An 11,266-nucleotide genomic window follows, 5' to 3' on the forward strand; every position below is an offset into this window, starting at 1 on the left:
GCCAAGGGTGATGTGTATCTTGGGTGCTGGAAGCAAACCGGGAGGGCATGGGGATGGGGCAGTGTTCCTCACTTATGAGCACAGATGTTCTAGGGGAAGAAAGACCCCAGGTATTAAGTTGAGCGGAGCTTTGAGATTACACTGAAAAAACCCCAATTGCTCGAGAGACTAAAGAAAATGCTTGAGAACAGAAGAGCCATCAGAGGTGTGGGGTGATATGTGTGGGGGAGTAAGCAGAGCAGGGAGAAAAACTTAGATATGCCTCAAAAGAGTGTGGAGTGGGTGAGATAATAACCGAGTGTGGGCTGCAGAGTGTGTGGCGTGCGTTGTAATTAAAGTGAGGTATTTCAGCAACTAGAGTGAGGAAGAATATGGGAAATAACGTGCCTATTGACAGCCTGCCCTGTAAGCTACAGCTCTTGCAGTGCTTTCTTGTGCTCTCACACCCCTGTGCTGAATTGCACCATTATTGCTGGGCAGTTTTACTCCAGGCAGTTTTACCCTGGACGTCTGGTTATTTGAGATCCTCTTGTGTTTTGTCTCTCTTCTGTAAATGATCTGCAAGAAGACTGTCTTTCTGATGTTAAATTGTGTTCATATTTTGTTTTCCACAGGGGTGTGTTTGGGAAGCAGGGATACCAATGCCAAGGTAAGGAGCTCTGCTCCTGCGCTGGGTGTGTGTGTGGGGAGGATGCACTGTTTTGGCAGCGCTTTCCTGAACATCCTGTGGTTACAAGCTTCTCTGAAGTCACCGCTCCTCTTCCTCCCCAGCCAAGCCAAAACTGTGCGTGTGAGCAGCTGTCAGGCTGATGGCTGGCGTGAATGCAGGAGCAATCACCTACCTTCATGCAAACACCCAGGGGGCAGGTTTCTGTTTCACCCTGTGCAGATGCACTGAGTTCGTGCAACACCCAGGGGTCTCTCAGGTGCCTGAGACACCCAGGGGCCCTGCAGGGCAGTGTTCAGCTGGTGTTGGGACACAGAGTACCCTACTGGAATGGCTGTCCTCTTCCTTTTTTGCCCTGTGAAGTTCAACAAAGTGAAATTAGGGATGTGACATCAAAGGGCAGCCTATGGGCTGGCACAGCACTTCTGTCTGAACGCGTGTTTTGACTGAATAGCTGTATAGATGTATGTGGTGCTTATTTGCACTTAATTGTTGTTCTGCCTTTCCCTTTTTCTGTGGTAAGATGACAGAAATACTTGCTTCACAGTACGTAGTCATTCAGTATAGGCTTCTAATGCAGTGTGTTTCTTGTGCAATATGATAGGGCACTGGTGTCCTCAAATGAAGGGAAGCTGCACGTGAACAAAATGGATATCCTGCATAAAATTTCCGGGTGAAAGTAAATGTTATCAAGAGCCCTTCATGAGTGAAATCTTGAGTTAGCAACCAACACAATAGCATGAGACCATGTAACACATCTGCAACTCTCAGTTTCCATTTCAAAAATCTCTTTATGCAGACGGTAGCTACAGCCCTTAGCGGTGTTTACAGTGCACGCTGGGTTATGGAGTGGAGGAATCCAAGTTCATTCCAGCCAAGCCAGCTTCACACCTGGAGGTAGAGCTAATTAGCCTCCTTGATAGGGTCTAGCTAATTAGCCCAGACAAACTACCCTGGGTAGGACTCACTTGGGTATCCAGCATAAGCAGCACCATGACACTGAGATGTAGGGATAACTTTGGGTATCTCAGATGTGGGTTCTCTAATGTTGCGTATGTATGTTTTGTGAAATACTTTCTGCTGGATAATTATTTCAACAGTGGGTTTTTTTAGTTCATTTGAGAAGTTACACTGTTGTTCCCCTGTGCATCACTTGTATTTTGTATAGGCGGCTGTTTTCTAGGCCTTATGAATTGCCTGTTGCAATAGGTTAGCATTTGCATCTCCACATCTGTTACAAGACTTTGGAAATTCCAACCCCCTGATTATTTTTCACATCTTTATTATGTCCTGATGATACAGCTGAGCCTTAAAGATCCAGACTGGTGGGTTGATGTGTTCTGAGACTTTCAAGAGCTCTTTTCAACATGCCTCTTTTATTTCCTAGTATGCACCTGTGTTGTACACAAGCGGTGCCATCATCTGATTGTTACAGCGTGCACATGCCAAAACAATACTAACAAGACCGATCTCAAGGTAAAGTCGTGTTGGTTATTTTGAGTCATGTGAATCTTCAGGGTTGTCTGGGTTGCTGGGGTGGTCCTATGACAGAATTTACTCTGTGTTCTGCTTCTTCATGGATTTAGAAGTGAGAAATGGTGATAGGGACGTGCATAAAGGTTGTGCAATATCATCTGGTTATTTTTCTGTTAATGCCAGCAACTGGATGGACTAGCACATAGTTTAGGAAGGCCAGGTGTCTTCATTGGAAGACATCAAGAAATAGCAAATGCCCTGTTTTCCTTGGTAATATTCTTGCATGATTAACTGTGTTGTCATTAAAATTTGAGGCCTGATTCTTAATGTGCATTTCTCTGGTTTTAAAATCCAACCACTGGTCTTTGTTATGCCTCTTTTTTGCTTTCTGGTAACTTAAAATGCCCATTTAGTAATTACTCCACAACTCTGTGAAATTATTTATGTTGTAATAAAGAACCCTTGCGTGACTTATGTTTCTGAAGGATTTCTTTCTTGCTAGTTTTGGCTATATTTGTTGGGAGCAGCATCCGCACCTAAAATTTGCCTGTGCACTGCATGTCTAATTTCCGTAGCTGGGAATAGTTTAATAACTGTGCAAGGGAAATTCAGGTGAAATATTTTTAACTGGGAGGTAGCTCTGTATGGTGTGCCGTGCACAAACCTTCTTTCCAGTGCAGATAAGTAATTGCCCTTGCTCGTTATTTCTTGCTTCCAAACTGCTGAGCAAGGCTTCTTAAAAAGACCCAATGCCAAATCGGATGAAAATAAGTTAAAATGCTTAAGGCTAAAGTGCAAGTTAAGTCGTGAGTCTCCTCATCCCTCTTTTAGGATTGTGAAAGGTTTATAACACCTCTAAGCTACTTTAAAAGAAGACAAAAGCGAGGAGGCACCACTCACTTTAAACTCACTGTTTCAGTCACACCTCTGACTTTTTACTCTGGGAAGTGGTGGACTCTCCCTCAGTCTTCTAAAATCTGTGTGTTGAGACACAAAATGAGAAGTAATGAGGAGGTTCAATGGGGATGCGTTTCTTCAGCTGATGTAACATTTTCTAAGTTGTCTTCAAGATCTGAATGATGCACAATTGGAAGATAACATGGATAAAAAGGGGGATAAGAGCAAGTGAGGAAGCGAAATCTGGGCCTGAAGTAAAAGGCTGTTAATAACAAGGAGAGTGAGAAGAAAGAGGAATGAGAATTTTAGGAGGAGCTGGGAAAACTATTCTATATTAAATTTAATAAAGTCAACACTTTGACCTAAAATTACACATTTGCACATAGTATGCAAGTTCGTAGTTTGAAAACTGGTTAGTTATAAAATGTAGTAGCTAACGTAATTCGTATGTGGCACTTCAGAGTGATAGGTTTGTGATGAGATAATCCACACTGCTAATTCTAGCTTGGTTTTAAGAATATAAAATTGGCTAGGCAGCCCTTTTTAAAACTTGCTTTGTCAGGTCGTCCAGCCTGCCCAGCAAGGAAACCAGAGCGGGCTCGCAGCAGGTGAGGCTGGTCACTCAGTGTTCACTTGCAGTAACCCTCAGTGAGGTGATGGATTGGGACGTTTTCTGAATTGGAGTTATTTTCATAGATTTGCACTTAAATGCCTGTGTGTAAATGAGCACCACTCTATGTATACGTGTTTGAATTTTAAGTCTGTGTTTTTCTTTTGCTGCCTCAGGTGACTGAACAGAGGTTTGGAATCAACATTCCTCATAAGTTCAGTGTCCACAACTACAAAGTCCCGACTTTCTGTGACCACTGCGGTTCCTTGCTCTGGGGAATCATGCGACAGGGCCTACAGTGTAAAAGTGAGCAGTTTCTTACTGTAGCCTTTTCACAAAATACATATATTTTTAGACTCTCAGGTGCACAGTGTGGGCTTGATTTGTGCAACTTTCAAGAGAAGGCTGAGCAATGAATATTCATCTTTGCAAGAGTTAAAAAAAATACTGGTTTACTTAATCTGTGGCTTCCAGAAGGGCTCTGCTTCGCACTCTCAACACGACTTTGTTTAAATTGTGTTATTGAAAATGTTCTTGGGTATCACTGCTTCCTGCATTCATTTTTTCCCTTTACCTGATGGGTTTTCGTCAGCTGATGAGATAAGACAATGAAAAGGCATCCGAGTGAGAATAAGAGGTCATTGCTTTAGGCTTTCTACGCCATCTGTTACACTATTAATTGATGACAAAGCATGTCCTGGTGTTATGTTTTTGTTTCAGTGATCCAGACTGTAAAATCGTAACCATCTCCCTTTGCCTTTGTCTCCCACAAGAGGGGGTGCGTGTGTCCATGAGCGAGAGCAAGAAAAATTTTAGTTTCCTGATTAAAGTTAGATACTTGCAAATACAGGGGAAGTTTGTTGCGAATTCTGTGGCATTCTAATTTTATCTGCAGGCATAGCTGCAATGGTATTTATATACCTGACAAACATGTGTTTATGAATAGCTTCAGGCATCCTACTTGGGTGTTTGGGGTGTATTCCTGATTTTCAGGAGCTTACTTCCTTAGGAGAGTCTTAATTTTGTTTCTGATGGGATCAGTGGCAAAAATCCCTTTAATTTAAAAACACAGATGAGTATACTTTCTGAAGCAGAGTTGCTAAATTAATTCTCAGCAATGAATCCCTCTAAGTTATTTTAATTGTTCTTTTGCTTTTATTTTCCATTCCTACCATCACCCTGTCAGTCTGTAAAATGAACGTCCACATCCGATGCCAAGCAAACGTTGCACCGAACTGTGGGGTGAACTCAGCAGAGCTTGCTAAAACCTTGGCATGCATGGGTCTGCAACCAGGAAGCATTTCCCCAAATTCAGTGAGTATTTTCCATTTTCTTCTCCTTTTTTCTTCTTTTTTTTTTTTTCTTTTCCCCCCACCCCTCTCCATTTAAAACACTGAGTCTTTTTTTGTAGGTGCGGGAGAAGTCAGAGACTTGAGTTATGGCAGATGGTGTTAAGTAGTGGACCACATGAGCAGTTTGTTGCTGTCTGTGGCTTGTGGCAAAGACTTTGCCTGAAAAAATGGATATCTTGTTATCCAGGTTTACCCTGATGGAGGATTTAATCTGTAGGTGTTGTTTTGTTCTATGCTTGTGTTTCACAGTGGTGTGGCTCCACTCTTTGAACTGTTTGGTATGAATGGGGGGAGAATAGGACCCCAAACTATTTAATGGTCAGTATAATTCATGCCATACCTTTATTTACCTTTCCTGTGAACACGAAGGTACTATCTGTGTATGTGACTTGGAACAGAGCATAAGAAGAGCTCAGCAAGAGGCCTATGTTGTCTTCCCCGCTCTGTCACTGTTTTTCTGAGTGGTTTTGGGGAAACCATTTCACTCTTCACTACAGCTTCACCAGCTAAAATCCATGATCCCTGTCAACACATCATCATCTCTGGTCTTTGCTGTCCAAGGCAACCAGGGTCCTGGTGAGCTTGTTGCCAAGGTTGGGACATATGTGTACAATTTCTCCTTGTCAGTACTTAAGACATCCTAAAAATCCAGCTGTTGTATATCCAAGTCTATTCAGAGAGTTTAAAACATACTGTAAGAGCTTCAGTGAAAATGCCATAAAGGGTAATGAAAATCAGAGCTGTCATTTGATAACAAGTTTTTATCATGTTTCCTTTGGGAGCAGTTTTGAAGAGTTTACTTAAAACCAAAATAACCTATAATAAAATGTTAGTCTATTTATTTTTATTCTACCAAAAAGAAAATACTAAAACCCAAAGCATACTTGCCAGACTTGGTAAATCTTGTCATACATTTAGCCAGCTTACATCGGTTGACCCCATGATACCTTCCCTGCTCGTTAAGCTGTGCTGCTCCTTTTTTGATTTCAGTTGGTTTGTAGCAAATGAGACTTTATCTTCACTCTTCCTGCTGTAGCAGCTCAGGGGGACAGTTATCCTGGGAGTTTCAAGGAAACACAAGTCCCAAGCTCTCAGTTCTATAAAAAGCAGCACTTGTTAGCATTTGTTTTTAGCATAATCTGCACATTGAAAAGAGATCGAACCGGGAAAAGCAAAATCTGTGCTCTGGGTTTAACAGTCTCTGTCTCATTATACGTGATCTAACAGCTCCAAGTAAGTGTCCAGACTGTGCTGTAAGCTTAAATCTGTTGGGAGTTTTGCTGGGTGCTGTCCTGAATGCTCTTGGTTCTTTCCCGTGGCTGGGGTTGCCATTTATGTGAGAGTCTTCCATGCGGGCAGAATTTTGCTTTACACCAAAGTAATCACAAGGTGGAGCTCAAGAAGTCCACATGACTCTGTTCAGGGTAATAAACTGAATAAAAGTACTCGTGATTTACGTATGAGCTCCTACCTGGACAGCTGTGAACAGAGGTTACTGGAGATTGACTTAATCTTTCATATACTGCAAAACCCGAAGCTCTAGAAATGTGTGCTGTTACTGGTACAGTTCCTGAAAATGCAGAGACCTCAATCCTGGCATGGAGATAAACAGCCTTCCATTGAATTTACAGCAGGTGGAGAAAGCCAGCAGCCCAGCTATGGGAAAGATATTTTGCAGTTTGGGCCCCACTGAACTGAACTTTGAGTAGGTAGAAATCTGAGAGATTCAGATGAGATCTACTCGAGTTCAAGATCTCACCAGCACTTTGCATATTGTAGGAATTATGCAGTTCTCCTCGCTCTGATGTTAGATAGGAGACTTGGATTTCCACACCCATTGTCTTGTTTTTCTGGGGAGTGAGGATGGAGAGGGGCAAGCTTGCCTCTTGGGTCTGCTGGGCACTTGGTTTACAACTTAAAATGCTGAAGTCAGGAACCAGTGTTGACATCTCGGCTCTGCACAGTGCAACGTTGGCAGGTCACACGTAACAGCTGTGTGGGGTGGTGCTACCAGTGTGCTTTCTGAGCACAGTGGCCGTACAGGGCATCCAAACAGGTCCTAAATGCCCAGGTTGTTAGGTTGACTACTCGTGTACACCTCTGAGGCAAAAGTACAATTTCTGTGCAGACTGATATTTGTTTACTTTCCTCCACAGAAACTGGTTTCAAGATCTACATTGAGACATCAGGGAAAAGGCAGCCTGAAAGACAGCAACAATGTTAGTGAAAGTTCAACAAGCAAACTTGGGATCAAAGACTTAACCTTCCTTCGTGTACTGGGAAAGGGCAGTTTTGGGAAGGTGAGAGTTACTTGTGGCTCTTTTGGGGAAAAAAAACCCAACATTCCTTGCTTAAGAAGCTCCTAGATAGATGAAGTTATTTCATAATGTGGCACATGGGCTCTTCAGTGGAGTATGGTTTGTGCAGCAAGGTTGGTTACAGAGAGCAGGGAGAAAGGGGAATAGAAAGGAAGCTGACAGCAAAGTGAAGAATTGGGTATCACAAAAAAGAAAAAAGTTAGCAACCAAAGGAGGAGCTGCATGTCAGGGCCCATACCAGAAATTGCAAGTGTGTGCATTAGCACTCGTTTGGGCAGCATTTCCTGGAGCATGTGAAGACTTTTCCTTTGGAGGAAGCAAGACAGTGGTTTCAAATGCAGCGAGATGGGGAATTCGTTTCTCTGCTTTGCCGCAAAACCAGTGTGAAATGGTGCGCTTGAATTTGATAACCGAGGAGGGAAGTGGGGTGGATGGCACCACACAGGGAGTTTGCTGTGATGTGGTAGAGCTTTGATCAGCCAGCAGCACCACACCAGACATAAAAATACCCGCACGTGTTGCTTCAGTCCAGAGAAGCCTGGACAGCACATATGTGTCATCAGTTGTACACTGATGCCCATATTAATAGGCTGGTTCAATTGCATCCACAAGCCTGGTCATGAGATAACTTTCTAGCGTAAGAAGGTGTGAGGGGCTCTGCTGCTCACAGAGACTGAGGGCTCAGCCCTTGTGATTCACCCTCCCCTTCATTTAGGTGATGCTTGCCAAGATGAAAGAGAGCGGGCAGCTCCATGCAGTGAAAGTGTTGAAGAAGGATGTCATTCTCCAAGATGATGATGTTGAATGCACCATGACTGAAAAACGCATCCTTTCCTTAGCAAGGAACCACCCGTTCCTCACCAAGCTCTACTGTTGCTTCCAGACTCCTGTAAGTATAGCCCAGTGGACAGCCTTGCTCCTGACACTGGCTGACAAGTTAAGGACAGAGGCTGTCTCCTGTGTATTTGCTTTCTGGCCTGTTATAAATGTCCACCTTAGACCCAGGAGAAACCTCTCTACTCAAGAGTGAACAGAGCACTGTGCTGTAATCCACCTCGAGTGTCTGATGGGCATTTGGCAAACAAAATCCTGGCACATTCTAGGCTCCCTGACAAAATGGTCACAGCAGGCAAGCCTTTCTTGGTGCCTTCCCTAGAAACATCTCTGTGCCGTTGAATACTTCCAAATGCATATGTGCAAATGTCTACAGACCTACAGTGTCCTCCAGTTGCTCTGGGACCTCAGGCTCTGCTGTCCTGTTACTTTTAGCACGACTATATTTTCCTTGAATTGTCTGCAAACTCAATGAATTGTACTTGGAAGCAGCAGCAGCCTCCTGTCTCTCTGCCAGCCTTTGTATACTGCTCAGAACTGAATGCAAGATCCTTCTGGGGTTACTGGAAAGGATCTTACTGACATGAGTGGACACCGAATCAGATCCATTCGTGTGTAGATAAGAGAAACGATAGCATTGCTGTCACTTGTGGTGTGTGTACCTCAGCAGAAGACTGTACATCTACTACCTGTCCAGCCTCCTCTGCTGTGTGCAGGTGGGTGGGAGCTTGTTGCTGGTGTGGGTGGTTATGGAGGAGTGGCTGTGATGGAGGCAGTGGCCACAGCCACATCGCAGCAAGGTAAGTTTGGGAGTCCCTGAGCTAAGCTGTTATTAGGACCAAAGCATTTTCTGCAGTAGTAGTCCTTCCAGACTGCCTGGGCTCCTTTCCAGTTACCTTTTGTCCAGTGCTAAATGGTGACAGAACTTCTTGTCCTCTTAGAAGAGGCAGGAGAAACTTGCCCTGTTAACTGTGACTTCACTCCTCCTACATAAACTCAAAATACTTTAAAAAATAAATAAATAAAAGGGCAGACAAATGCATCCTGCCACTGGCCTGTTTCTCTTCTCGCTGGGGTGATGCAACAACCAGCTATGGCGTGTAAGAGTTGTGCTCATTTAGGGTGGAGCCCTTGGGTAGATTCATGTAATAGAAATGAGGTTTGTTGTTTGTTTTGGGTTTGGGTTTTTTGGTATATATACAGCTCATGTGGTTCACAGAGCAGCTGTGCTGTATAGCAGAAACAAAAGCTGATTGTTGTCACTAGTAACCAAGGAAACTCCTCTTTAATTTCCTAATACGAAGACACAGGGCCCAACTTTTACTGTCTTTCCTGAAGTTCTCATGTGAAATATTAGAAATATCCTCGTGGCTGTGCTATGGTTTTGCTTACTGAATTGCAATGTAAATGTGAAAATAGCACGTGGGCTCCTGGGCTACATAGAGTATTTCCCATGGACTTAGGGAAGATTTAAGGTCACTGGGCTAGTATTGTCCATCATGTTCCAAAGATGAATGCAACCTGCTATGGGTGTAGACAAGGTCATCTGGGTTGATGAAGTAATTGCAGTCTTTTGCAAAGGGGAAAAAAGGGAAGACCTCAGCCTGCTTAGACTAGCAAATTGAAAGCAAAAAGAGGATCTGATTGATGCCTGCAGATGTCGAACACTGAGAAGGGAAATAAAGCTGTCAAGATGCTGGCTAGGATTAAATGAGTCTAGACTGGCCATGGATACAGTTAGACTGGAAATGAAAAGGAGGTTGCTAAACAGTAGAGCAGCCTGAAACAGGAATTTCTGGACCAACTTGTCATCAGAGGAGCAGAGGGAAGAACCCCTCAGCCCTTCCTGCTGTGAGCACAGAGCTGGTCAGTCTCTGAAAGGGTGCCAAGGGAGTGGGGCTTGTCAGCAAGACCCTGCTGTTTCCAGTCTTTTCCAGGTTCCTCTTTTACTTGAATACCGCTTTGGTTCACTATTGGGGTTATTAGTAACAGACAACCACTTCCCTGCAATAATAAACAAAACCAAAAAGGGAAGCATAAAAAAAAAAAAAGTAGGTTTCAGACTGATGTGGTTCATCGCGTCTTTTGCCCATGCTCTGCACTCAGTGACACCCACTTCAATCCAGAATAACCAGATCTTAAATTGCTTTTAAAAGCATAGTTAAATCCCTTTGCTATAGTAGAGATTGCAACAGCAGGATATTCATTGGACAGAGCCCTTCCAGGAGAGCTTAACCAGGCTGATACAGTGCTTAGAGTTTCTGCTCGTTCTTTACATGGGTATCCTCTCCATTAATGCAAATTTGGCATAAGAGAATATATCTCTATAAAAATAAAAGAGTAACCACTTGCTCAAAATGTTGTCCCACAGCCATATTTAAAAATGTTACTTATATTTGGAGTCGACAGCGGGGTTACACGAAACAAAACCTAGTTTCACTTGCAATTACATGAAAACCACATCACATGTATCACACTTACAGACCAAACTCTGAAAATGTGGTATTAATAGTTCATGTTATAAAAACCAAAATATGACTTCAGTCTGCCATGGAGATCCTGAATAAATAATGACCTGCTGGGCTTGCCTTTAGGAATTTTTCAGGAACAAGTAAATTTGAGGCTTCTTGCCATTTATCAAAGCAAAGTCAGAGCCTGATCCCATAAGATATATCAAGACAGGCGGGGACCAACTGGCAGGGCAGTAGCCCAGCTGGAAGGTACCTGGGACTTTTGTTAGATGCCAAGTTCAGTATGAGCCAGCAGTGCAGTCTCATTGTGCATAAATTATGTTCTGGGCTGCTCAGGAGCTCAGGGGAAGCCATTATCCCCTCTGCTTGGTGCTGGTGGCTGCATCTAGAATAGGGGTGTCCAGTTATGACCCTCCTCCCCCCCCATTTCAAGAGAAAATTGTGGATACTGGAAAGGAAGGACCTTGGAAGCACCTGAAATTCAGTAGCAGTCAATGGGGTTGCAGGTTTGGCTGGATCTGGAGCCATTTGAATTCTGACTCTTGTATAACATTCCACCCAAACAAGTAAACTCCTCTCCTGACTTAAGCAGCCTAAGGGTAACTTAAACAGCCTGGGGCATGTCTGTGCTGCACAGTGTG

General features: G+C 43.5%; 1 protein-coding gene across 1 annotated transcript in view; it reads left to right on the forward strand.

Annotated features, from left to right (window-relative positions):
- PRKCH (protein kinase C, eta) overlaps nt 1–11,266 on the forward strand; it is a gene marked incomplete at its 5' end in the record, with an annotated part of 119,521 nt that overhangs the window by 51,433 nt on the left and 56,822 nt on the right. The window contains 6 exons of the mRNA XM_009866673.1: nt 615–649; nt 2,055–2,143; nt 3,827–3,956; nt 4,837–4,964; nt 7,159–7,302; nt 8,036–8,209. Of these exons, the coding sequence (XP_009864975.1) occupies nt 615–649; nt 2,055–2,143; nt 3,827–3,956; nt 4,837–4,964; nt 7,159–7,302; nt 8,036–8,209 (700 nt within the window). The remainder of the gene's footprint in view (nt 1–614; nt 650–2,054; nt 2,144–3,826; nt 3,957–4,836; nt 4,965–7,158; nt 7,303–8,035; nt 8,210–11,266) is intronic.

Source organism: Apaloderma vittatum, unplaced genomic scaffold (genome assembly GCF_000703405.1).
Source record: "Apaloderma vittatum isolate BGI_N311 unplaced genomic scaffold, ASM70340v1 scaffold13603, whole genome shotgun sequence".
NCBI lineage: Eukaryota > Metazoa > Chordata > Aves > Trogoniformes > Trogonidae > Apaloderma > Apaloderma vittatum.